At 41.4% G+C, this 27,999-nt stretch overlaps 1 protein-coding gene across 1 annotated transcript; it reads left to right on the top strand.

Moving 5' to 3' along the window:
- On the top strand, nucleotides 1–27,999 carry Golph3 (golgi phosphoprotein 3). Its single transcript, XM_032898762.1, has 4 exons — nucleotides 1–494; nucleotides 16,715–16,846; nucleotides 20,581–20,695; nucleotides 26,070–27,999. The coding sequence occupies exons 1-4, from the start codon at nucleotides 270–272 to the stop codon at nucleotides 26,492–26,494; spliced, it is 897 nt and encodes a 298-aa protein (XP_032754653.1). The 5' UTR covers nucleotides 1–269; the 3' UTR covers nucleotides 26,495–27,999.

Genomic DNA, 27,999 nt, shown 5'->3' with positions numbered 1-27,999 from the left:
GGGAAGTGCCACCGCCGCCGCCTCCGCTCGGGCTCCAGGGCTGTGTGGGGCCACAGCCGCGGGCTGAAGGCTCCCTTGTGTACCCCATCGACGCCTGGCGCGCCCGCTTCGCTCAGACCCGGCTCCTCATGACTGCCTTCGGACCCGCAGCCCACGGACATCGCCCCAGCTCCGAGAATTAACACGGAAGCTCCTGGGGCCGGGACCGTGAGGGAGAGCCGGCCGGTCCCGCGTCCCTGTCGGTCCGGCGCGGCTCTTCGGCTGGAGCCATGACCTCGCTGACCCAGCGGAGCTCGGGCCTGGTGCAGCGGCGCACCGAGGCCTCGCGGAACGCTGCCGACAAGGAGCGGGCGGCGGGCGGCGGCGGCGGCAGCGGCGAGGATGAGGCGCAAAGCCGCCGCGACGAGCAGGACGACGACGACAAGGGCGACTCCAAGGAAACGCGGCTGACCCTGATGGAGGAGGTGCTCCTGCTGGGCCTCAAGGACCGAGAGGTGCGGGCACGACGGGCCGGGCGGGGTGGCGGCGGGGGCGCAGGACCCAGGTGGCTCCAGGTGGGCGCCGGCCGAGGCCTCACCTGTCCCTGGTTGCGGAGCCCCGCGACCCTGATCGCCCTACTTGTCCCAAGGAATGTGGGAGTCAGCCCCTCTCCGGCGGGGCCCTGTGTGTTCCAGATCCTCCCAGTACCGAGTGCTTGGGGTTTTTCCTTCCTCTGTTCACAAGCACTCTTAGTTCCTAAGTCTTGGCAATCTTTGCTTTTCTTTTTCGCTTTCTGCCGCAAATGATTGCAGTTCCAACCCGACACTGTTGAGATCCAAAGACCTGGGGCTACCGCTGCTCTCAAGTGTTGAGTTTTTGCAGCTTTTAAGACCTGGGAGAGGTTCACGGGTCGGTCTACTTGCTTTCGGCCTCTTTCTTATGTAAAACTTGAGTTGCGGCATGCTGTTAAGAATTAGCAAAGTTATTTTACTGAGCATTGTTTTAAAAAGTCAATACCAAGTTGTTGTAAAACCCTGGAAGTAACTTTAGATGAACTTGGTTTGAGTGAGCGAAGAGTTAGTATTATTGTTAGTAGATCTGTTGTCTCAGTTTTGCCATTTTAAGGGAGGGCCTGTGAAGTGCTGGGAAAAAAATACCAAGTTTGAGCTTTGATGAAAGGCTGCAAAGATTTAGGCTTAAGTTGTATTCTGACGTTTGGAACGGTCCCTTGCACCCCAAATATTTAGGAATTTTACACATAGAAGTTGAAAATATGCTAGTGACCGTCTCTTTAATATCTATAATCTATAATCATCTATAAAGGTGATTATTTTTAAAGATAGACTTGCAGGTTTGGATGTTTCATAAATCGCGTACGATGAGTTGGCCCGGAAGTTTGTTTTGTTTCAGTGTGGTAAAACTCTAGACAACACATTTTATGAGTCAGACAGAAAGGTATTAGATCTTGTTTTTAAATGTTTTCAGAATTCAGGAAAGAGGGCAAACAAACAAACAAGCAGAAAACCCAATTCATCCCTGTAAAACAGTTTTCTAGTTCCTCAGACTGAGCAGCGGTAGAAAGATGAGTTTTTCCAGGGACTGTTCGTGATTCCCGGATATTAGATACTACACGGGGAAGTGCTTCTTGATGCCTTAATACCATTCAGCTTGAAGACGCTGAATGGCCCTCTGACTGTAAAAGGGGCACAGTACCTGTTTAATTACAGTTATAATGAGGAAAGCAAGTGTGTGTTTCATTTTTTGTTTTGGGGTGAAAAGCTAGATGTTAGTGCAACTTTAGGAAGTATTAGATTTAGAAAGCAGATTTCTTGTAATACACATTTATCTTTCCCTCCCTTCCCACTTTGGAACAAAACAGATTATGAGACATTTTTACAAAATACAAGAAAAGCTAAGTGAAGGCTACATTCCTGGGTCAGCATTTTGGTTCTGTGCAATAGAACTCGGTAAAGCTACAATGGAACAAAAAATTGGTTTTGGTATTGTCGCATTGAGAAACTGGTGAGAAAGTAAGTACCTTTTATTTTAGAGTCCTTACTCTAACTTTCTAAGATAAAGCTGTCAGCAGTTACTTTCCTGTGATTGGTTCCCATGAAAATAATCTGAAGATTTTTTTTGAAATTTAATGCTACTACAACATTTATCTAGTTTTTTTCAAAGAGTTGAAGTTCTTTGATGCCAGGTAACTGGAACCATCTGTTGGGGTTATTTTGTATAAATAATAAGTATACTTCATAAGTCATGGCCAAGGTTTGGGGGTGAGGTGGGCATTGATTTTTAAAAAATGTAGGCATGACCAAGAAGTGGTGGTGTGGCGGGGGTGGGGTTTGCATTGTCATCTTGGTTTTAGAATTCTCTTGTATGTAATTCTTCTTTCATTAAGTGTTTTATACTAGTGACCAGTTCTTTTTTTTTTTTTAAGATTTATTTATTTATTATGTGTAAGTACACTGTAGCTGTCTTCAGACACACCAGAAGAGGGCATCAGATCCCATTACAGATGGTTGTGAGCCACCATGTGGTTGCTGGGATTTGAACTCAGGACCTTTGGAAGAGCAGTCAGTGCTCTGAACCTCTGAGCCATCTCTCCAGCCCTAGTGACCAGTTCTATAAACGTATCATCTACTTTTTGAGGGAAGTTCCCCCTTGTCTTTTTTTTTTTTTTTTTTTTTTTTTAAAGACTAAGTCTTGGTTTCCTGCCTCTGTTTCCCTATTCACTTAAGCCTGTTTGTTAAATATGTTATGAACTAAAGTTGTAGGGCTGGGAATCTAGCTCAGTTGATAGAGAACTTTGGACGGAGTTCTGAATTTGATACCCTTCCCTGCACAAACTGGATTTGGAAGCTCATGCCTATAATTCCACTTGGAAGGCAAGAATATCAGAAGTTCAGGGTCATCTTCGCCCACATAGAAAGAGGCCAGCCTGGGCTCCCTCCCTCCCTCCATTTACTTTCTTCATCCATTTACTTATTTATTTTTGAATCTCAGGGCTTCTCCAATGTAGTCCTGGCTGTTCTGGAACTCTGTAGACCAGGCTGGCCTTGAATTCACAGAGGTCCTTCTGCTTCTGCCTACAAAGTGCTGGGACTAAATGACATGTGCCACCACTGCCTAATAGGATTGCTTATTTGTTTCTTGTTTTTTTTTATTTTTTTTATTTTTTTATTTATTTATTTTTTTTTTTAAGATAGGGTCTAGGGTTGGGGATTTAGCTCAATGGTAGGCGCTTGCCTAGGAGGCGCAAGGCCCTGGGTTTGGTCCCAGCTCGGAAAAAAGAACAAAAAAAAAAAAAAAAAAAAAAAAAAAAAAAAAAAAAGATAGGGTCTAATGAAGGCCAGCCAGTGAATCCTCTCTGGATCCTCCTGCCTCTCTCTTTCAAATACTAGGGTTACCGACAGCTTCCAGATGGCTTCTTGAAGTATCTCCTTTGTGTGTGTGTGTGTGTGTGTGTGTGTGTGTGTGTGTGTGTGTGTGTGTGTGTGTTACAGTTTTATCCAGTCAGGAAAAAGAGTAGTAGACTGAAAGGGCATTCTGGAGACCTTTTCAGAGCAGCCTTCTTGTGTGTACTGAGTTCTTGAATGTTTTTGTTGTTGTTTTGTTAGTCTGGGTTTTCTTTTTTAGTTTTCTTCCTGTTTTTTTCTAGTGTGTTTTTTTTTTTTAAGCTTTTTTTCAGTCACCTGATTTTCTAAGGTTTAATAGCTTTTAGTAACATCCTCTTTAAAGGTGCATGTCTAATGTTGTTAAGAGCTCTACTGCAGTGAAGCTGAAAAAGTGTGTAGTGATTAAGCTGGGTTTGTTTAGAGAAGAGATGATATTTGGCATGCCTCAGATGTACTGTATAGCCTGGTAGTTCTTGAATTTGAGGTCTTCTTGAATTGGTGACCCTCCCCTCCCCTCCCTGCCTCCTCAGGACTGAGATGATAGGGTGGGTGTGCCCCAGACTTAGGAAGTTTAAACCATGAAACTGACTTTCTTGTTTTCACACTGTCCCCAAAGTCGAGTTCATTTTGAAATTACTTGTAGAACACAGTACTTATCAAGATGTATAACTGTTTTGTAAAAATATTACCACTATATATGAAGTTAATGTAAAATAGTTCTGTTCTCAAATCTGTAAGACAGTTTATTCAGTTCATTTTCAGAATTTCAAGATGTGTTAAAAGTAAAAAAAAATCTTATAAAAGCTTCAGAGTTTTGAATTTTATAATTTCTTTTCTAATAATTATATTCCCTTTATATTTTTGAAGGGTTTGAATTTTCATCTCTTTAAGCCAAATATAAAATTTAGAGCCTATATGAAAAATAAGTTGTAAAGATTGCAACCTGTTGGTGTGCTACAGTATTGCAATGTAACCTTGTGTGCACACTACAGTGTCACAATGTAGCATGCACTAACACTCATGTTAGTGTGCTACAGTATTGCAGTGTGACCTTATGTACACACTACAGTGTTATAATGTAGCATGCACTAACACACACACACACACACACACACACACACACACACACACACAGAGAGACTTGAAAACAGGATAGTTCTCTTCTTGTTTTGTAAGCATTAGATTTATAGGAGTAAAGTGCTGGCTGTGCTGGAGGAGGATCTCAGTTTGGGTAGCCAGAACTCTCATAAGCTGGGTCTGGTCAAGGCCCTTCTGTAATTCCAGTGCTCCTGAATCAATATGGGTGCTGCAGACAGGAGAATCCCTGGAAGCTTCCAGGCTTACTTGCCTGATGTGTGCAGCAGTGAACAACAAAAGAGCCTGTCTTGAGAGGTGGGAAGGGGTCCAGTTGGAGATGGCTTGGCTGAACTGACTCCTGCAAGCTGTGCTCTGACCTACAATGAAATAAATGGTGTGTGTGTGTGTGTGTGTGTGTGTGTGTGTCTGTGTGTGTGTGTGTCTGTGTCTGTGTCTGTGTCTGTGTCTGTGTCTGTGTGCCTGTCTGTCTCTGTCTGTCTCTGTCTGTCTGTGTCTCTGTGTCTGTACGTGTAAATGTGTCCACTGTAAGATACAAACAAATAAATAAATGTAGCAAAATCTGGATGTTAGAAAGCAAGGGCTGAACTTTGAGGTTAGTCCTGTAACTGCCCAAATTGGCACAGCCACATTCACACATGTATATACATGCACACATTCATACATGAGATAGAGCAATAGAAAATAGTAGAATCATATTATTGTCCTTAGTTTTAGTGTTTTGATGGTGCTGGGGATTTAACCCAGGCCTTGAACCTGCTAAATAAGCAGCACTCTAAGCCAAACTACAAATCCATATGTAAGTATTTGGTTTATTTGCTTACTTTATTAGAGAAATTGTTCACTTGGTGTCAATAGATGTAATTAAAATTTTTTGCTTCTATAATTGGCTATCTCACCTTGTACCCCATGACTTAGTACATGTTCTAAGTAAATCATATACTTACTGAAGGTAATATTATTTCCAAGAGAATGAACACTAATTTTGGGGATGGTATTGGAAAAAACGTCTTCTTTTTGTGTATAGAGCGCTTAGACATCCAGCATGTAAATAGTCCATCATACATTCCACAAGGGGGGAGATAATGGGATGGTGATAACTGGTGGAGAGACAGAGGTTTCTTACCACAGAAAGCATTTTTGGTTTCTTTGGTGGAAATCATACTACATTTTGGTGTATGTGGCAATGAGGTTGGTACCCAGGGTTGCAACCCTGCCTACATGGTCTGAACTACATCCCTTCCCTAGAAATTTTCAGTGAAAGGGGGCAGTGGGGCATCCCTTGAGAGGCTGAGGCAGGGGGACTTCTGATCTCAACACTTAGAGGTCAGTCTGCACAACATAGCCCTTTTCTCAAAGAACAACAGACTCTATTGATAGAAATTTTATTTATAACAGAATTTGACTGAGACTAGTATGACTTGTAGAAAGTTACTAGTTAAAATTTTAGTAGTGATTTTTAGAGAGCATGGAAGATAACTTGTATCTGTCCACCCCTGGCTTTTTGAGAAAGACTAGAGATTGAAGAGCTTACAGTCAGTTTCTGGTGGGTGGTTATTGCTCCTTGGGATTCTTTCATGGTCAGGACTGAACTTGGGGCCTTGTGCCTGCTGGATTCTCTAAACCGCCATCCTTGTCCTACCCTAGTTCCCCTTTTCCCTTTTTTCCCTTCTTCCTTTCCCTCCCTCCCTCCCTCCCTCCCTCCCTCCCTCCCTCCCTCCCTTCTCCCTTCTTCCTTTCCCTCCTCCCTCCCTCCCTCCCTCCCTCCTCCTCCCTCCCTCCCCTCCCTTCCTCCCCTCCCTCCCTCCCTCCCTCCTTCCCTCCCTCCTTTCTTCCTTCCCTCTTCCCTTCCTTCCTTCTTTCCTTCCTCCCTCCCTCCTTCCTCCCTCCCTCCTTCCTCCCTTCCTTCTTTCCCTCCCTTCCCTCCTTCCTTCCTTCCTTCCTCCCTCCCTCCCTCCCTCCCTCCCTCCCCACCCTCCCCTCCCCTCCCTCCCTCCCTCCCTCCCCTCCCCTCCCCTCCCTCCCCTCCCCCCTCTCCCTCCTCCCCTCCTCCTCCCCCCTTCCCCCCTGCCCCTCCCTTCCTCCCCCCTCCCTCCCCCTCCTCCTTCCTCCCTCTCCTCCCTCCCTCCCTCCCTCCCTTCCTCCCTCCCTCCCCCCTCCCCTCCCTCCCCTCCCCTCCCTTCCTCCCTCCCCTCCTTCCTCACCCCCCCCCCTCCTCCCTTTCCCCCCCCTCTCCCTTTCTCCCTTCCTTCCCCCTCCTCCCCCTCTTCCCCTCCCCCCCTCCCTCCCTTCCCTCCCCCCCCCCCTCAGATTTATATTATTTTATGTGCAAGAGTGTTTTACCTACGGGTATGCATGTAGCATGTGAATGCCTGGTGCCCTTGGAGATCAAGGCATCCCGGGCTTCAGATCCTCTAAAACTGGAGTTTTGTGGATGGTTAATGAGCCAGCATGTTGGTACTAGGAACTAAACTTGGGTCTTCTGCAAAATCAGGTGCCCTTAACTACTAAGCCATCCCCAACCCCCTAGTTTCAGTGTCTTAAATACAAATGGACCATATTTAAAAAAAAAAACAAACAAAAACAAATTACATGTATTGAGTAGGGTTTGTCAATTTCTGAGACCAAACAAATTTAATCGATAATTTGTTTTCATTTAATCAAAATATGATACTCATGTGTCAGTCTCTTTGCTAGGTGCTGAGGTTTCTAAGGTTTTTAGCTTTTGAGGGACATTCAGTATTCATAGGAGACCGCTCTCCAGATGATTTTTAGTATGATTGGATACTGACTTTAGAGGAAACAGAAGGTGTAGACTAGGGACTAGAGAGGAAGCCTCAGATCAGGAGCCAAGGGACTATTATCCTGGTTATATTTTTATTGCTGTGATTTCAACAAACAAACAAAAAATAACCACTAATGGCAACTTGGACAGGAAAGGGTTTATTTCAGCTTATAGTTGTAGTCTGTCTTGAAGGGAAGTCAAGATAGAAAATGTAGGCAGGAACTGAAGCAGAGCCACAGGGATACTTCCCCCTGGCTTGCTCAGTTTGCTTTCTTAGATATGTAAGAACACCTGCTGGAGACAGTGTCACCCATAGCGGCCTGGGTCCTTCCACATCAATCATCAATCAAGAAAATATCCTACATGCTTGCTTAAAGGATAATCTTACAGGGACTTTTTCTCAATTTAGGTTCTGTGTTGTGGCTGTAGTTTGTGTCAAATTGACAAACCAACCAACGCGAATTACCCCTGGTTTTGACTTCTATCTAGCTTTGTCTTTTTTAACTCCTCCTTGAGAGAACTAGACTAAATGGTTTTGAATTTTTAGACTTCATTGTTTCCTGGTCAAAACAGACCTCTATTTGTGGTCTGTCTAATAACCCGTTATAGAACCTAAGGGCTAAAAAGGACTTAGGCTTAAAAAAAATGCTGTTGGCTGGTGCTTTATATACCCTCTTTACTCTCCCTCTTTCAGTTCGGAGAATCAAACTCCAACCTTGAGCAAACCACAGATCCCAGCTTCCACCATTGCCCTTAGCTCCTGACCATCCTGGTGGACATGAGACCTTAGTGAATATTTACTCATTCAGTTACTTACCCATGCCTTTTCACTGAATCTCTCTCCCTCTGTGTGTGTGTGTGTGTGTGTGTGTGTGTGTGTGTGTGTGTGTCTCTGTCTGTCTGTGAGTGACTGTTATTGTCTCTGAATCTGTGTCTCTCTGTATCTCCCCCCACCCCCAGGTGTAAAAGTATCCTTCCCCCTCGGCTTTTTTGTAATCCCAAACCATCTGGGCTAGGAAATCTGGAAACCTCAAGTATTTTGGTTTCTTTTCCCTAGATGTAAGCCCTAATGGTTGTTTCCATTATTTCTCCTCTCTGGAATACTGTTCTCTCTGGAGGTATCAGAAGCCCCAAACTCACCACTCAGTGACTTCATGGCAGCTGTGTTGTATAAAGTGATGGTGTAGTTGGCAGGCAGGAAGTCTTGTTTCCTTATGTCTTCTGGTCCCCAACAGAAAGCTTGGGAGGTGCTTTGTCTCTTTTGGCCCTTGTAATCAGTCCTTCCCACATTTCGATTATCTTATTTCCTCTTTGTTGGTGTTTTATTTTTTTAGGGGAAGAGAATAATCTTTACTGCTTTCAAGGCCAGAATCTTCACAGAGGTGGCTAAGACAGGATTCTACACTCTTTAAAAATTATTTAGAACATGCCTTCTGTATTTGTGTTGGGTGTGTGGGGTGCTGTGTGGAGGTCAGAGGACAACTTGGGTGAGTTGGCTCTCCCTCCACCGTGTGCGTGGTTTCTGGAGCTCAAACTGGACTTACTAGGTCTTGGGGGTGGCAAGTGCTTTGACACACTGTTTATTGTTGAGACAGGATCTCAGGTGCCCTAGGGTGGCCTCCGGCTCTGTGTGGCTGAGGATGTCCAGGAACTGACGATCCTTCTGCCTCCACTTGTGCAGAGTAATGCCAGGTTGGGGTTGCAGGCACTGTCCACCGTCCTTGGTTTATGTTAATACATTTGGGATAGACAGATATCCCAGTTGAGTTAAATCTCTAGCACTGGTCTACAGCCCTTTAAAGATATTTTTCCTTTTAAAAAATAAAATGTTATATGTAATTATACATAGTGTAAGTAACAATGAAAAACAACCATGAATTCGAAACAGCAAGGTGGGGAGTGTGTGGGATGGCTTGGAGGAAGGAAAAGGAAAGGGGGAAAGATGTAATTGTATTGTAAACTCTAAAATAATTTAAAAAATTAATGTAATTTTATTTGTGTGTGTTGTGGGGAGGGTCATATGCCTATTATCCGGCTGGCAACCAAGCTCCCAGGATCCATTGTGCTAGGGTTACAGGCACGTGTGACCGTCTCTAGCTTTTATGGTCCTAGATGATTGAACTCCAGTCCTGGTGCTTTCACAGCAAGCAGTGTTACCCACTCAGCCATTCCCCAGTCCCTACATTTCCTCCCTCATTTCCATATTTGTAAAAATCTTTACAATGTTGGGGATTGAACCCAGGGCACTAATATGCTAGGCAAGTCCCTGTCAGGGAACTGCATCCTTAGCTCTTCTTCTATGTCTTATTTTGAGACTGTAGCCCAGGCTGGTCCCAGACTTCTTGATTCAAGTGATCCTTCTGTTTCAGGCTCTCAAGGGTTGTTACTTTCAGGCTCCAGGTGCTCTGTGCTCCTGTACTTGGAGATATTTGTGCATAGTGAGGTACAGGCTGTTACTTAACAGACATGAAACAAACGTTTAGACACGACACAACAGTAACGATAGAGATTGTGTATGGGATAGAGTGTGAACAGGAAGTTAAAAGCTGGGTTGATACTGGAAGTGGTGGTAGGTTTTAAAGACAGTGCTTTAAAGAGGACTTTTAGAAGATGTGAGTGTAGAAAGTAGTAGAAACTAGAAAGCAAAGTCACTGGTCTCAGAGTACCAAAAATGTCTATAGTTTACTGCTCTGTGTGCATGCACATGGCATGTTATGTATACTTTTTACAGGTCACATTGCAACTTGTGAAAATGAGTTCTCTCTACCATGTGGGTCTTAGGACATCAAGTTTGTAAACACCTATCTCACTGGCCTGAAATTATTAGAACTTGTAAAATTTGTTGCCAGTCTTGGATGGCGATTAAAAGATACATACTTATTTTTGACCTGTATTTAACTGCACTATATGCATGTGATGCCTCAAAAGATAAATTTTAAAAAATGAATGATTACTAGGATTTCACTGTCCCTATAATTATGGGAGAGATGGGGTTGAGTTTAAGGCACGAGAATAGTAGGAATATGCCTTTTAAACAAAATACAAGGAGTCTGTATATTTAGGAAAGTATAAGCTACCAAAAAATATAAAATAAGGACTGGAAACATGGCTCAGCAGTTAAGGGTGTTTGCTGCTGTTCCAGAGGACTGGAGTTGAGTTTCCAGCTCAATATTGCCTGTAACTCCAGTCCATGGCATATGGTACCCTCTTCTAGTCTTCTTGGGTACCTGTATATACAGATACACACACCCCAAAATCTTGTCTGGGAAGAGTGTCTCCATGATAAAGACTCTTGCTTGGTGTGTGTGACACTGTATTTTCTTAGTACTGGAAGAAATTAAACCAATTAAACAAAAAATGGGAGATATACAGTTCATAATTGACCTTTATTCATTCAAAATTCTGCTTGTGATAATTATTTTATGCTAATTATTGTGCTTAGGAGACAGATACATAAATACACAAAGATGTATGTACATGTGTATAATTACAAACTGTGATAGCTATGCTGAAGAAAACATTAGAGGACTCTGTGTGAAAATTACGTTAGGGGCAGGGCACAGTGGGGTCCTTCCTAAGAAATGCTGTTTGGTGAGATCCAAGGATTGAGAAGGGTCAGGCTTGGTGGTGATAGCCTATATGCAGAGGTTCGTTTTGGCTTTGAGAAACAGAAAGTTGGTTCTTAGGTATATCATTTGAAAATGTTTTAGTGTTTCTAGTGTCTTTATCATGTTACTGATAGCATCTTAATTATTACCGTATAAGTTTGAATAGTCTTCTTGTTTTCTTCCGTTTTTCTCTCAGATCTATGCAGAAAAGTCTAACATGAAGATGGCCACTCAGTCAGTATTACTGCGAATACTGTTCTAACCTACTTTAAAAAGTAGTGTATGTGAAAACATACATATATGCATACTTATATAAAAATGAATTGGTTTTCCCTATAGCCCTGGCTGTCCTAGAACTCCATCTGTAGACCAGGCTGGCCTTGAACTCACAGAGATCTATCCACCTGTCTCTGCCTCCCTAGTGCTGGGATTAAAGCTGTGTGCCACTACTGCCTGGCTAGTTTCCCAATTTTCTAATAATCTTTGCAATGGGATCATTAAAAGATGTTTTTATTTATACCCCTCTTCCTTACTAATACAATGTTTATTGTTTTCTCTTTGTCAAACTTTGAGCCAGCTACTTTTCCCAGACTTGTAGGTGTGGGAGTGGTGTGCAGAAAGAAAAGGACATGCAGGGTAAGGAAGACACAGAAGGCCCATGGGAAGTGGAAGTGGAGACAGCTGCTTCTCCTGGTTAGGAGGATGGCCAAGGCTAACATCAGGCAAAAGGATGACCTATTGTGTCTGAGAAATGAAGTCCAGAGATGAGGACTCCCCAAACCAGCCTCAGAGCCAGCTACCTGACTGGCAGCCCCCATCCCAGTGAACTTGGCTGCTGTGTTGATGGCCTTTGAAATGGCGCTGACTGGTTTGGAAGCTGTGGGTAGGCATGAGTGAGGTTAAAGGACATGGGACTATCAAACTGCTGAGGCTCTTAAGTTGTGAGTGTCTGATCAGTCAGTTCAGTACCACTGCAGACACCAAGGAGACTGCAGGTAAGCCTGGAGTAGGCATACATTTTAGGGGGTGAGGGACCAAGGCAGGAGATCCATTCCTAGAGCAGAGAAGAAAGGCTTCTTATGTTTTGAGAGTCTCACTTTGTAACTCTGGCTGACTTGTAACTTGTTAGTTATATAGACTAGGCTGGTCTCAGAGTCCATGGAGCCACTCTACTCTGCTGGCATAATGCTGTGATTAAAGGCGTGTATCTCACACCTGGCTCTTAGTTTTGAATGTGTGTGTCTGTCTCTGCGTGTTACATACATTGAGTGCAGGAACCTTTGGGAGGCTACAGGTATTTGATACTTTTGGAACTGGAGTTACAGGCAGTTGTGAGTGGGACCAAACTCAAGTTCTCTGAAAAAGAAGCACTTAACCACTGTGCCTTCTCCTCCTCATCTCTTCTCTATTTTGATTTAAAACCTGGTTTCTAGAAAGTTACAATATTTTGTAAGTTGTGTCAAAAAGTTTGGCAAATGCTGAGTTTACTTTTATTTATTTTTAGTTTGGTTTTGTATGTTTTGTTTTACTATAAGTGATAAGATCAGTGTCTTTGGGGTTGGGGATTTAGCTCAGTGGTAGAGCGCTTGCCTAGCAAGCGCAAGGCCCTGGGTTCGGTCCCCAGCTCCGAAAAAAAAAAAAAAAGATCAGTGTCTTTGTGCATACACTTTTCTATGCATGATATTCTGTAATATATCTTAAGGTCTATAGTACTCTGTTGAAGGACTTGAATTTCTTTTTCTTTTGGCCCCATCTCACCTTGTTTAAAATTGAGAGGCTGTCACTGTGTAGACCAGCTGGCCTGTAATTTTCTATGTAGACCAGGTTGGCCTTGCACTCATGGAGATCAGCTTGCTCTGCCTCCTGAGTGCTGGGATTAGGATATGCACACTAAAAAATAGAGACCGTAGGGCTGGAGAGACATTTAGCCCTTGCTGTTTTTGCAGAGGGCCTAGGTCAGGTTTCCAGCACCCACATAGTTATTCACAACCATCTATATTGTCACTTCCAGGACATTCAGTTCCCTCTTCTGGCCTCATCAGGCACAAGGTACACATGGTGTGTACATGTACCTACAGGTGAAAACTCATATACATGAATTAAAACTAAAAATTAAGTATTTACAATACAAACCTGCATTTATGTTTTCATATTATTTTAAATTCAGGTCATATTTCATTTATCATATTTTATATTTCATATAAATTATAGATCAAGGACAATTTTCCATTTTGTATGTATTTGTATACTACATAAAATGTCTTAGAACATCTGATTGTTGTATTCTTTTTACTAAATAGACTAGACCTTCAGAATGTGTTTATACTGTATTTCATTGTGAGTGGCCAACTCGAGTTCCTTCATCTTAAGATCTGAAGTAAGTAGTGTGGTTCTTCACCCTCATGGCGAGTCCTTGTTGGCACTTTTGAGAGCTTCTGTTCCCATTCAAGTCAAGCCACTTGATGAGAGGAAAGAAAGCAGGCAGTTGGAAATCCACACATATGATGGTCATTGCTGAGAACAATTGGGTTGGAGGTTTTCCTAGATGTAGTCTTGTCCTTGAAACTGCCATGGCGAGGGTGATTATGTCTTTGAAATATGTCCCCTTGCCTCATTTGTTACAGTACAGTTATTTCTGCTGCACTCCTTGACTGAATGGTATATAGAATGGGAAAGACAGTTTATTTCACTTGAGTTTTATACAACATTATGAGGTCTGCCCTGAAGATTGACAGTTTGTTTTGACAAGGACCTGAGGACCCACAACAGCAGAAGATTGATCTGCATAAGATGCTGTAGTCCCATTCCTAGCAGCTGGTGTTCTGTTAGAAAAGTTGCTGCCTGTCAGGGAATTAGTAGTTTTTAAAGACAGTTTTTAAAGCTAGACAGTGCAGTGAGCTGCATATGCTGGAACTGGAGTGCATTTCACCTGATCAGTACAGTATAGCCATGCTCTGTTGAATGATTCGGGCTATTTTTGATCCATGCCATGTTTGGATTCTTGTTTGTTGGGGATAGTACTTAACCTGCTTTATCTTGGAATGTCTGTCCTTCCTGATAAAACTTTTTTAGAAAATAGGGACTTTTTTTTTCTTGTTAAACCACACTTTTGAAATAATGCCTCAGATTGTTCTGAGGTGGTCTTCTGATTGAAGGTTGGGGTTGTCGTCTGTGCTGTGAGTGAGGTGAAGGACACTATCTGTAGCCACTGAGCCTTTTGCTTTGTTTTGCTTCCAGGAGTAGTAAGAGTTGGGTACTACCTGGATGCATTATTTATGTATTTGTTTATTTTTTATTCTCTCAGAGCTGTGTATACAAACACAACTAGTTAGTTCTACCTCTTGAACTAAAAATGTAGCTGCTTGGTACTGTCAGTTTTTATTAGTCTTTCCCATAGATTTTAAGTACCTTATTAAAAGTGGCTGACTTGCTTTTGCTAGATAGGAGAGATTTTTGCTGGGGATACACATAAAAATGCTGTGAGTATGTAGTCCTCTAGTAGGCTCTTGTACTAATTTCTTTTAGAGAAACAAGGCCAAGTTTTTCTCTATCTCCTGACTCAGCAGTTTCCCTGCTAACTTGTTTATACCATACTCTGTCATGGATTCACTGGAGAACCAGGCTGGCTGACGTTGATTGCAGTCACTTGGTACAGTCCTGGTCTACATTGCCTCTAAGATACTTAATCCCCTGTAGCATTGTTATCTGGTCAGTTATCTCTCTCTCTCTCTCTCTCTCTCTCTCTCTCTCTCTCTCTCTCTCACACACACACACACACACACACACACACACACACACACACACACACACACACACACACACACACACACACCCCAGTTCTTTTGGGTCAGTTTTCCTCAGCTTAAAAACAAAACCTCAACAACAAAAACTTTCTCTGACAATTCTTGATCATGCTTTTGTAAACTCATGATATGAATTTTACTAGGAGGTTATCAAAACACTGGACTACTCTGTTGCTTGCTTCGTCTCTTGGCTTTATCTATCTTGTCTGTTTCTCATAAGTCCCAGAAACCTTGGCACAAATTTTTTTCCCCCCTTAGGAGCTGAGGACTGAACCCAGGGCCTTGCGCATGCTAGGCAAGTGCTCTACCACTGAGCTAAATCCCCAGCCCTGGCACAAATTTTTTTTAATCTTTTTTTCCTCATCTATTTTGCACATGAGTTATTCAGTTTTTCACTAAATATAACTCTGAACTCTGTAGTAAAGACCTTCTTTTGCCAACACATCTCTGGTTAACGCATGACATGAGAACAGTTGAGACATTTGAATTTAAGCCCTCTTCTATCTGTCATCAAAGATAAACTGCTAAACTCTGTCCAGGTGGATTTTCAGACTTGTATGGCTAACCATACCCATTTTACTTTATGAAGTGTATATTCTGTCTACATTTTGGTGTTTTGAGTTGGAACCACATTTGTGTGTTCAGGCCCCTGAGAAACATAGAGCTGTAACTTAACTTCATGTGGAATCAATTCCCAGACTTCCCACATCTTTAATTGTTCCAGATCTTGATTCCCTCTATGACTGGTTGCTTATTCCCTCTGACTCATTGCTTAGTCTGACAATCTTCATTTTAGCAAATCTCAAAACTAGTCTACTTCCTTGATTTCACATTGAAATCGACCTTTTTGATGAAAAAGAAACCTTTTTTAAAAATTTTATAAGTACACTGTAGCTATCTTCAGACACACCAGAAGAGGGCATTAGAACCCATTATAGATGTTTATGAGCCACCATATGGTCGCCCCAAAAGAAACCCTTTTTTAGACAGGATCTTTTTGTTATGTGCTTCTGGTTATCCTGGATCTCACTGTTTAGAGACCATGTGTATCTATCACAGATATTTACCTGCCTCTGCCTCCTGGGTGCTGAAATTAATAAACATGCCTGACAAAACTAGTTTTGTTTATTCCCTTTAGTTTTCTTTAAATGATCTCCTGCCAAAAGCTCTTGTTAAAAGTGGTATTTTGAACTAGAGAGAAGTCACTGACTGCTCTTCCATAGGACCTGGATTTGATTTCCAGCACCCATATGGCAGCTCACAACTGTCTGTAACTCCACACACAGAGAGATATAATAAATATATAGCCAAAACACCAATGCACATAAAATAAAAATAAATAATTTTAAAAAGTGATATCTTGGGAGTTGCACTAAAGTTCCTGCATCATTAGTGAAGTCCATACTCTAGTGGTCAGTCGTCCTCTTAAATATGGGCTCCTCACTTTGACCTGGGTGAATTCCAGGAAGCCTTCTCTATGTGGTACAGGCTGGCTGTCTGGAAGGCTGGAGGTATAAGCCACCATGCCTGGACTGGATTTTTATTTATTTAAAATTGTTAGTTTATTTTGTGTATATAAATGTGTGTTTTGTTTCTATGTATGTCTGAACTATGTGTATGCCTGGTGCCCAAGGAGCCCAGAAGAGGGCATTGGATCTCTGGGAACTGCAGTTACAGTTTTGAGCCACCATGTGGATGCTAGGCACTCTGGTTCTATGTAGGGGCAGTAAGTACTCTTAATCTCTGAGCCATCTCTCCAGCCCTGACCTTGAACTCTTGAGCCATTAGAATGCCTCCGTATGCCCAGTGCTAGAATTATAGGGTGTACTACCCTGCCCAGCCTGACTTCTATACTTCGTTGTTATCCGTGTGTAAGAATGTGGTTAAAAAGACAACCCTTCCCCAGACCCCAGATTAACAACATGCTAACAGTGCATCTTAGCGTTTTGTTACAAGAAGACATATGTGGCTTTGGCTAAAGATATTTTTACTTTTGACTCAAGGTAAATTAGTTGTTTTGTTTTCTTTGTTCTTTTTAAATAGGGTTACACATCATTTTGGAATGACTGTATATCATCTGGATTACGTGGCTGTATGTTAATTGAATTAGCTTTGAGAGGAAGGTTACAGTTAGAGGCTTGTGGAATGAGAAGAAAAAGTCTTTTAACAAGAAAGGTAAGAGGACTTCTGAATAATACCCTCTTTACAAGAATTGTTTTCTGTTTAAATGATGAATATTTCTAATAGCTTTACAATATTTAAATAGTTTAAAATTGTCGTTATTGGATTGCATTCTTGGTTTTTCTGTCTTTTTGCATATGCAACATGATGCTACTCACTGTTAGGATTGATGACCACTGTGCTTTAGGGAGATACCCAGTTTTATTTGCTTCTGAAAAAGTCGTAAGTTTGAAAACCTTGATATGACTTTTAAAAAAATCCTGTGGAACTGAATTACTCAGGAAATTAATCTTTTTGGAAGACTGATTGATTTTTATTCCTCTTCCTATGGTGAAGGTGTAGGTGGGTACTTTTGTGGTAGAACAGGATATAGTTTTTGGATTTTTTATCTTCAGACTCAATCTCAGAGGTTCACAGTTTCTCTTCCGGTCTGTTTTTTGCTTTGGGCATGGTATTTCAAAACCATTTTTTCTTCTGTAGTTGTATTATATTTGTAAATCTAAAAATTAGGCCAGAACCAAATATCTTGTTATTGTTTAGTTTTGTTGTTCTTTTGTTTTTTTGTTTTAAGACAGTCTTTGCTTTTTAACCAAGGCTGACACTTGCTGGTCTTGATCTAGAGATCCTCCCACCTGCACCTCCAGAGCTCTAAGATGACAAGCCCGTGCCCTCATTTCCTATTCTGAATACTGTCCGACTGATAAAACCAGAGTGGTCATTTTATAAGAAAGCCAGCCAGCCAGCCAGCCATTAATGTGTTAGTGAAAAGAAGTAATGCATGAAGTAATATGACCTAAATAATAGTAGTTGCTGGGTTGTGGTCAGAAGAGACTTGTTTCCTAGCCATATGCGCTTATTAAGTCACTGTAGCTCTGAGTGATGTAGATAATGCTGGAAGAATAGTCTATATGACTTAATAAGCTTTAAAAGTAATTGTTGATTCAATTAAGATAATCCACATAGTCAGAAGACCAAAGGCAGCTGTTTTCCTTGTTCTTTTTTTTTTTTTTAAAGATTTATTTAATGTATGTGAGAACACTATAGCTGTCTTCAGACACACCAGAAGAGGACATCAGATCCCATTACAGATGGTTGTGAGCCACCATGTGGTTGCTGGGAATTGAACTCAGGGCCTCTGGAAGAGCAGTCAGTGCTCTTAACCGCTGAGCCATCTCTCCAGCCCCTTCCTTGTTCTTTAGTTCTCTTCCTGAAAGCCAACAATTGCAATCAGTGGCTTGGGTGTTTTTTTTTTTGTTTGTTTGTTTGTTTTTTTTTTTTTTTGTTTGTTTGTTTTGAGATAGATTTTTTTTTTATGCAGTCCCATCTGAACTGGAGCTTGAGAGATCCTCCTGCCTTTGCCTCCTGAGTGCTGGGATTAAAGGCGTGCACTACCACTTCTGACTGTCTTCAGTTCATTTTAAAGCCATCTTAACAAATGACCACAGCCTTAGTGGTTTTCTCCTTCGGAGGCCAGTTAGGAAATGTACTCGTGTTATGTTTTCTTGAAGGCTCTAAGGGAGAGTCTGTCTGTGGCCTCTCAGTTTTGGTTATTTTATTCTTGCTCCTTAGCTTCTGTCCATATGTCCTTATGGCCTGCCTTGTGTCACATCACTGCTGCATAACTGACCTTGAGCCTCTCATAAAAGATTGCAGCTCCCACAGCATTTCTCGTTTTATGAATCTAATGTTTTCTGTTAAATCCCTGAGGCCTTTTTTAAATTCTTTTATCTATTTAATGCAATTCCTCAGAGGTCTTGTTTTATCTTGTTTCCATTTCTTCTGTGTTGGGGTAGCAAGAATTTATTGAAGCAGAGTATACTTATTTGGAAGCCACATATATTCTTGAAATCTTTAAAGGAATTAGAACTTGTTTGAATTTTTTTTTTTTTTTAATTTGAGCAAGAACAATGAAATGTAGTAAGATTTGGCTCCTGGAGAGCTCAGTGTGCAGCTAGGACTGAAGGGACCATAAGTGTTGCACTTAAGACTCAACTGCGCACTGTAGAAAGTGAAGCTCTGTGGCACCCCAGTGTGGAGTGCAGAGGTCTCATGAGGCTCCATCCCTAGCTGAGGAGCAACTGATGGCTGCTGGGGGAGGTTGGCCACTGGTTGGCTGCTGCACTCTGATGGATGGCCTCACACAGGCAACACTGCTAAGAGACAGTGGGTTATTAAGTGTGCGTGTGGGCATGGAGGTGAGAGAACTGTCGGGAGAAGGGAATGTGGAGGATTTGGGTTGCATATGAACAAGTTACAGTGTATCTATGCTATGAAATCGTCAAAGAATAAAGGAAAGTATTCCTAAAACATTAACGTTCAAGGCCTCTAGTCAAGAGACCAACTATTACAAGAGAAAGATGGTCAGACTTGACTAAAATCCTGGCAGGGACAATGGAGAACATGAATCGTGAGAAGGGCTTAGAGCAGAACTTAGGTTCAGTCATGGTGCATGAGGGAGGTGGATGATGAGGCTAGATATTGGCCACAGAGGAGGGAGGGGAGAGAGGGAGGAAGGGAAGAAAGCAGGTCACATGGTCACATCACAGACACAGGATTCATTTTTCCTGAAGATCTTTTTCTCCCCTATAAAACCTGGTCTAGGGCTGGAGAGATGGCTCAGCGGTTAAGAGCACTGACTGCTCTTCCAGAGGCCCTGAGTTCAATTCCCAGCAACCACATGGTGGCTCACAACCATCTGTAATGAGATCTGGTGCCCTCTTCTGGCCTGCAGTCACATATGCAGGCAGAATGCTGTATATAAAATAAAAACAAAACAAAACAAAACAAAACAAAACAAAACAAAACAAAACAAAACACCCGGTCTAACTAATCACCATGGAGCGACTGTTCTGAATGATGTTTCTGAATCTGTACTGCCCAGTATATTAATCATGCCACTTTTATAAATTAAGCTATGCTGTAAAAACACCTGGGGTTTTTAAAAACAGTATTGGTGAAAACTGAAGAGGGCAATCATGAGCTACTGAGTGCATGCTGGGAACAAACCTGACTCCTGGGAGAGCAGCCAGCATGCCTAACTGCTGAGCTTTTTCTCCGTAAAGGTTTTAATTTCAGATTGAGAGTCTGTCCTTGCCTCCCCACCCACAACCCCTGTATCTCTGATCCTCTTGGTGCTAGAGACTGAGTAACTTTACATAATCAAACCTGTTGATGGTTTCATTAAGGCTTCTGCTAGCAATGACAGTATAAAAAAATCTTTGTTGTTCCTAAAACTATATTCCCCCTTTATATCTTTTATTGAGCATAAGTTCAAGGGAGCTAGTTCTAGGCAGGGTTTCTATGTGTAGACCTAGGTGTCCTGGAACTCACTCTGTAGACCAGGCTGTAGATCTGCCTGCCTCTGCCTTCTGAGTGCTAGGACTAAAGGTATTCGCTACCATGCCTAACTCAGGGGGAGCTATTTCTTAATTTTTTTCTTTTTGCTTTAATTTGTCAAAATTTTCTTAATAACATTTATTGAGAAAATTAGCTTTTTTAAAAACTTCTATGAAATGCCTTTAGTATGTTGAATTCTTCCATATAGTTATGTCTTTCTTTGTCCAAGACTTTAAAGATGAATGAATTTCTATATTAAATGGCTCAAGGTTAAGCATCAAATGAAATGATAGTAAATGTACAGTCTTTGAGCATGAGATGTTTACTTGCTTTTCATGTAGTGGTAGAGGAAGAATGTCCCAGTGGATCATTTCTGAACCATTGTGTTTCAGGTGATCTGTAAATCGGATGCTCCAACAGGAGATGTTCTTCTTGATGAAGCTCTAAAGCATGTTAAGGAGACTCAGCCTCCAGAGACAGTCCAGAACTGGATCGAGTTACTTAGTGGTAAGCTGATGTGTTAAAAAGTAAACATTGAGGGGTTGGGGATTTAGCTTGGTGGTAGAGCGCTTGCCTAGCAAGCACAGGGGCCTGGGTTCGGTCCCCAGCTCCGAAAAAAAAGAAAAGAAAAGAAAAAAAAGTAAACATTGAATTCTGTTTAGAGAAGTTTGTATCCTTACTTATGGAAACGTGGTGGTGGTGGTGAGGATGATAATTCTTTAAAAATTTTATCTCCATTTGCAGGAGAGAGCAGATATTGAATAAAGTGGATACTCTTTCTTCAAGCTCTCATGTTTGTTTGTTTGTTTGTTTTGATTCGCAGTCTCCTTACTGTGTAGCTCTGACTGAACTCCAACTCAGATCTACCTGCCTGTGCCGCCTAAATGCTAGGATTAAAGGCCTGCACCACCATGCCCGTCTCCAGTCATTCTTTACCTAAATTAATTGGTACAGTTTACTCTGTTCAGAGTGGGCCATGCTGTGAGGAAATCTTATGAACTATAAATTCTTTCTTGACCTTATGTTTTATGTACCAGTGGGTCATTTGGCTTGTTCAATCTGGTTATCAGTGTCTTGATCACCTGATTTCCTTTGACAGGGCATATACCCCAAACCAGTATTGGCCTAGGGGTTGGGTTGATAAGTTAAGGTAGTTGTATACTTAACTAGTGAACACTGCATAGCTGCTGACTGACTAAATCTTACTAGTGTGAGTGTTGACTGAACCTGGTTCAGCTTGAGTTGCTATTGTATCCTTCTCACTGGAGTGAGCATTGAAGAGATATAGAGCATATCCATTGGATTAGGCCAGAATTCATTAGGCAAATATTTAGAAATATCCTGTACTTTTTAGATTGGCTACAAATGCCACCTGCTTCCTATTTAGCAGACGATGCCAGTTAGTAACTTAGGATTTTTATCAGGGGTCATGGTTGTGGTGGGGTGATCATGACCTGGCAGATCAAATATGCAAGAGTCCGTTCTCTCCTTCACCATGTGCGCCCAGGCCAGAATCGAGACCATCAGGCTTGGCTGTAGGTGGCTTTGTTCGCTGAGCCTTCAAGGTGCTTCCCGACCTTTATGACCTTTTAAGTATATAGGACTGTAGCCAACTTGGAGGGTAACTCATCTTTTTTTTTTTTTCTTTTTCTTTTTCCTTTTTTAAAATTTTAGTTGTTTTAAAACTGTCTTCATTAATGGTGAGTCCTTGAGGATCTAGATATACAGAGCTCTGGATTTGATTCCTACCCTGCACTGTAGATATATCGTCAACAGAAAGTGTGCGGTGTACTGTCGGAATGCTGTGTTACATGGTACTGACACAGGTCTATGAACCCAGAGATACTTGTAGCTCAAAGGGCTCTTAAACCTGTGTGCCTAATAATTTAATATTTATGATTCTAAAATTTTGGTAGTTCAGAAAAAACTGAGGAAACTTTTAGAAGTTGAAGGAGGAAGTAGACCTTGGATTAGATCTTTACAGGCAACAATTGCACACACCAAAAGGAAATGTACCTTTTCAGGAGGATTAGAAAGGGCCAGTGAGAAGGCTCAGCATCAGCAGATAAAGGCAGTTGCTGCCAGCTTGGTTACCTGAGTTCAGTAGATGGCCGAGATGTTGCCTGAGTGTAAGACCTGTCCTGTCTGACAGACTGTTGAGACACAGTTGTGTTAGACGTAATTCTGTGAAAATGTAAATGTATTCAGACAGTAATACCTAGTTAGTTAGTGTTGCTAGGGGATAGTACATTAATAACTTACAGATTAGTGTATGCATAGTTAATTGTAGAAGTAAAGGAGATTGGCTATCATCCTAAGTTGTATTAGTTGATTTCTCCAAAGTCAGCTAATACATCTTGTCTGATTCTAGCTTGGGGTTGTTTGCCTTCCTGACAGTGGTTCTGGGAAACAGTTAAAACCCAAACCCCAAACTGTCAGGGGATTAAGTAGGCACTTCGGTAGTGGATTGGTACAGTTGAAAGTTGGAAGTCATCCACCTTTGAAGTCATCAGTGCTATGCACCTATGCTGTTTCTCCTATTCTTACTTAGGATGTTTGGTTTTTCTGGAAGTCTAGGTGTAACTTGTGAGGCCCTTCCCCTATAACTTTCTTAGAGATAACTCTTAATATTAAATCATTTCTAATGCCTCATTTTGTTCTTAGGACCACATTTTCATTTTATTCTAGTCGATAAATTAAATTATGAAGACTTCTCTCACTAATTGTAAATTATAGAGAATAAGAAGTAAGTCTTAAGATGTTTACACACTTGGTATTATGATTTCTAAGAACATAAACCTTATCAGGTAACTTGCTTTTGTGTCTTTGTGTATGTTCGAGTACACACACACACACACACACACACACACACACACACACACACACACACACGTCCACACACATGCTCACCCACCGCCACTGATATTTTATTTGAAATGTTTCTTCAGATACTTAAAATGGCCGTAATTACTAGTAATTCATAGTACCAGCCTTTTATCATATTCTTTAATTTCTTTTCCAAAGTAAATTGCAAAATTTTAATGGTTGTTCCACAGGCCAAGGAAATGGCCCAGAGGGTAAAGGTACTTGCTGACAGGCACGAGGACCTGAAGTTGACTTTGATTCCACATGATGGAAAAAGAACCAACTTCTGCAAATTGTCCCTCTAACCTGCATACTTGTAGCATGAGTCTCATACATGTGCACACACATACATACAGAATAATGTAATGAAAAGCTGTCCCAGATAATTTATTCTTTATAGCTCCTACTTGTCTCTTTGTGCACATTTCTTTTAAGTTCTGTAAATGTTATACTAGCCCTCTTCAAAATCCTTGTATGCTGGTTTTCTCATCTTTGCTGTTTCTTCTTGTTCTTGACTGATTTGGTCGGCTATTTCCATTCCCCATTAGTTTGGGAGCACATTTTCTTCTTTGCAAATCTAATGTGTTTTGTTGCTATTGTTGTCTTAAATTGAATACTCAGCATTGTGAATACTAGGTTAAGTGCTGAACCTTGAGTCTTTGTCTAAAGAATGTTAAAATTTTAGGGTGCCTGCCTGGCATGTGGGTTCTGAGTTCAACTTCAGTGTTGTCTGCCTTCCACTCTGGGGGAAATCATGTTGGCTTTTGCTTTGGTAGATAGACGTTTAAGATACTTGTGGATCAACATGCTTTAAAGCTTGGATAGAGTAAGTAGTTTTCACTTGAGACTAGTTCAGCCTTGTTTTTACAATGTGGCCTTTCTGGGTCCCCTATGTCTCAGGTATTTAGTCAGGGCTTTTCACCTCAAGCTCAGATTTTCCTCATCTTGCTAAAAGCTCTTGGCATTGTCCAGTTTTTTTGATATTTGTCTTTTTGCTTAGCTTTGCAGTTTCTCACTTCACCTTGTGTGGTGTAGTATTCTGAGACTAAAGAATACTGTGCAGGAGCTGGAGAGATGAGCACTGACTGCTCTTCCAGAGGTCCTGAGTTCAATTCCCAGCCACATGGAGGCTAACAACCATCTGTAGTGAGATCCGGTTATCCCTCTTCTGTGTGTCTGAAGAGAGCAACAGTTGGTTTGTTTTTAAAAAGACTACTGTGCAGGTCTCTAGACCTCCAGTTTCTGCCTTGCACCTTTCGGTTACTTCAGTTCCTGATATCTGACCTCAGACTTGGGCAGGGTGACTGAGTCAAGGGTGACTGCTGTGCTTGGAATTGTCTCTGTTCCCTAGGATGTGCCTCCACCCCGGGGGTCATTAGGTTTTGCCTGAGCATCATAGTTTTAGTATTCTTTATGACCAGTATCTGAAAAGTCACTTTCAGTTTTTCTTATATTTCTAATAACAGTGAGAATTCTTGCTGTCTAGGATAGTCTCTGTTTTTATTTTATGTCTCTGAGTGCCCCAGAATGAATGTATGTGTACCTTGTGCCTGCAGAGGTCAGTGGCCATTGTTTTCCCCTGGAAATTGGAGTTAGAGGCGGTTTTGAGGCACTTGATATGGGTACTGGGAATTGAACTCTGATCCTGTGTGTGAACATCATGTACTCTTAACCCACTGAGCTCCTATCAAGGATATTTTTTACTGTTAGATAACAAGTAAAATTGTTTCTGTGGCCATCTGAACAGTAACATATCCCAGGGTGTCAGAGACTACTAGTTCTGCCTGGATGCTGACAGTGTTCTGTGCCGTGTAGGAAGAAATTACTAGCCAGCCACTTATGGGTGTTACTACTTAAAATGGGGCTCGTAAAGCTGAAGGACTGAAGATTGAAGTACATTTTAGGTTTATATTGCTCCATGTTACTGGGTTCAGTAATTCCACCCAGCTTAGTTTTAGGTTGACTGTCTTAGTGTTCCAAAGTTCAGCCTTAAGTCTTTACTATACTATACTGACTATAGGTGCTTGTGGTTGATTTTGATTTTCTACATGCTCTAGTTTAGAAAAGTACTTTGGGATTTTTTTCCCCCCAAATTGCAAAAATAGTTGTCATTGGTGATTATTTGGAAGATACAGTTAAACTTGATAATGCTTAGTTTAACTAAATATTTGTCTCAAAAAAAGAAGTGTTTATAGATAACAGGCTTCAGAACTGTGAAAAGAATGCTGGGCAGTAGTGGCGCACACCTTTAGTCTGCACTCGGGAGGCAGAGGCAGGTAGGTCTCTGGGTTCTAGGCCAGCCTGGTATATAAGTGAGTTCCTGGACAGAAAGGGCTACACAGAGAAATCCTGTCTTCAAAACAAAACGAAAAAATGTGAAAATGTTTTGTTCTCTTCAGGAGTCAACTTTATATAACTTTTTATCATTGTCCACACAAACTTTGCTAAATACCCTGTCTTTGTGCAGTTTTAAGAGTAGCTTGTAACCAGAGAGCTGTGTTTCCCTTTAGTCTGTTGAAGATTGGTATTTGTAGAGACTTGACTTTCTGCTTTTATAGTGTAGAGGGTTTTTGTTTGTTGTTTTGTTGTTTTTCGTGTTACTGAGCATTGAGTTTGGGGCCCTGTGGTGCTTTCATACTGTAGAACCGTCTCCCACCACACTTGAGATCCTCCTGCCTCTTCCTGGTGCATGTGTGCCCTACCACACATGCTTTATCGCATGCCTTTTGATAACAGCCAGCGCAGGCAGGAACAAAATTTAATATTTGGTTCATTCCCTTGTAGAATAAGGGTGACTGAGGCTTGAAGACTACTTTCAGTTCAGACCTTTGAGTGGCTGCTGTGCCTAAGAATGTGTGGACTGCCTAGATCCCAAAGGTCTGGACTCCATGATTTAGTGTGGAAGGGGCAAGAAGAAAAGGTCTTTACTTATCTAATAATGTGTGTGTGATTTGCTGCTGTTGTAATTTAGCAAATATTACCCACCATTTCTAACTTCTGCAATGTTCTTATTTAGGTGAGACGTGGAATCCATTAAAATTGCATTATCAGTTAAGAAATGTACGGGAACGATTAGCTAAAAACCTGGTAGAAAAGGGTGTGCTGACGACAGAGAAACAGAACTTCCTCCTGTTTGACATGACGACACATCCTCTCACCAACAACAACATTAAGCAGCGCCTCATCAAGAAGGTACAAGAAGCTGTTCTTGACAAATGGGTAAATGACCCTCACCGGATGGACAAGCGCTTGCTGGCCCTCATTTACCTAGCCCATGCCTCGGATGTTTTGGAAAATGCTTTTGCGCCTCTTCTGGACGAGCAGTATGATTTAGCCACCAAAAGAGTACGGCAGCTTCTCGACTTAGACCCAGAAGTGGAGTGTCTGAAGGCCAACACCAACGAAGTTCTCTGGGCCGTGGTTGCTGCGTTTACCAAGTAACTGTCAGAATGCAATGTTTCCTTTCTCTCATGTGAACCAGTAGCTTTTCTTCTATTGACTCTGGTTTTCTGCAGTTTGTACTTTCCCACACTAATAATTGGCTTTTGTTCTACAAAACGGTGGGTGGCTATTTCTTTTTGTATGTACGCAGGATTCTGCTGGTACGAGAGGCCTTCCTCTTTCTGTTTGTAACCAACCTTATTGCCATATTGGCACTTCATTCCCTGCTCATTCTCACTGTTTCCTGTTCTGGGTCTCTGGTGTACTTTGACTTTCAGAGTACCTCTAGTCACCCGCCTCATGCACAGCGCTTGGATTACCTCAGCTTGCGTTTTCCCACATGTGCTTACTCACCTGGCCTTCTGCCTACAGTTCACACAAGTCACAACCAGGCCTTCAACTCACCAAAGGTAAATATCTGTATCTATTAGGACATTTTATACATAGACCTCAGTTGAGATGTATACTTAGCAAAATTATTTTTAAATTGAAACAGCACAGTAAATACATAATATAAAATGCCCCTTGAACTTTTGCTTCCTATGTAAATCTGTTGTATGATTACAGTTGTTATAATTTTAGCTATTAAATCATAAAGGTCCAATTGTTTCACAAAGCCAGTTTGGAATGGGCTGCATTCCACTTATGCTGTATATAGTTTGAATTATATATGAATCGCCCCTTCTTCTGGCCACCTCTGCCTCGTTTTAGTATTTGAAAAATTTAATTGTGCATCTGGTGCCCCTCACTTGCTTCATTCTTTGTTATTTGATGGCAAAATAGACCTCTCATCATTGAAGGAGAGAGAAGATGTGTGACTCCTTCAGGGCTCTTTGTGAGCTGTGTTCCTCATGATAGTCTGCCTGTGCATCTCTTTTGGGACTTTTTTTTTCTTTAACTTTTCCTGTTTTATGATTTCTATAGGAAAGAGGCTTGTGACCAGTACTAATCTTGAGTACAGTTTTTTTTTTTTTGTTGTTGTTGTTTTGTTTTTCCACTTTTCTGTCCTTAAGTAAATTAATGTCTGCTCTGAAATACCGTTTACCTACTCATCTTTTCTTGGAGAAAAGAAAATCAAATATCAGTCCTAGCAGATGTGCATGTAATTTGGTAGCAAGTAACGACTACGACTTGACGATTAAGAATTCGTAACAGAAAGCTCTGCTGTGTTTTAATTTTTATATGCAATTATGATAATTAGCACACCTTAAGACTATCAACCTTTGTGTTTTAATGTTGATTTTATTCATTATCACTGTTTATTTACTATCAGTTTCATAATGTAAATATTATACATTGAACAAATTAAATGTCAAATTTTTATTACTATAGTTCATGTTAATAGTGGGGCTTTCAGGTGTCTAGAAACTTTTGGTGAACATTTGATGCAAAAAGACTAGATGCGTATAACTTTAGAGTTGAATTTTAAGGGAGTCCTAATATGTATACTATCTTTTTATCTGGAGTAATAAATAAACTATGATCTTGAAAGTGCCTGAATCAGA

Source organism: Rattus rattus, chromosome 3 (genome assembly GCF_011064425.1).
Source record: "Rattus rattus isolate New Zealand chromosome 3, Rrattus_CSIRO_v1, whole genome shotgun sequence".
NCBI lineage: Eukaryota > Metazoa > Chordata > Mammalia > Rodentia > Muridae > Rattus > Rattus rattus.
This window is presented reverse-complemented; position numbering and strand designations above follow the sequence as displayed.

Bases quoted from the DNA above. Each gene is read 5' to 3' on its own strand.
- Golph3 (XM_032898762.1), top strand. From the start codon at position 270: ATGACCTCGCTGACCCAGCGGAGCTCGGGCCTGGTGCAGCGGCGCACC. The intron at 495-16,714 runs GTGCGGGCACGA...CTTTTTAAATAG, and splicing joins TGGGCCTCAAGGACCGAGAG to GGTTACACATCATTTTGGAA. The intron at 20,696-26,069 runs GTAAGCTGATGT...GTTCTTATTTAG, and splicing joins CTGGATCGAGTTACTTAGTG to GTGAGACGTGGAATCCATTA.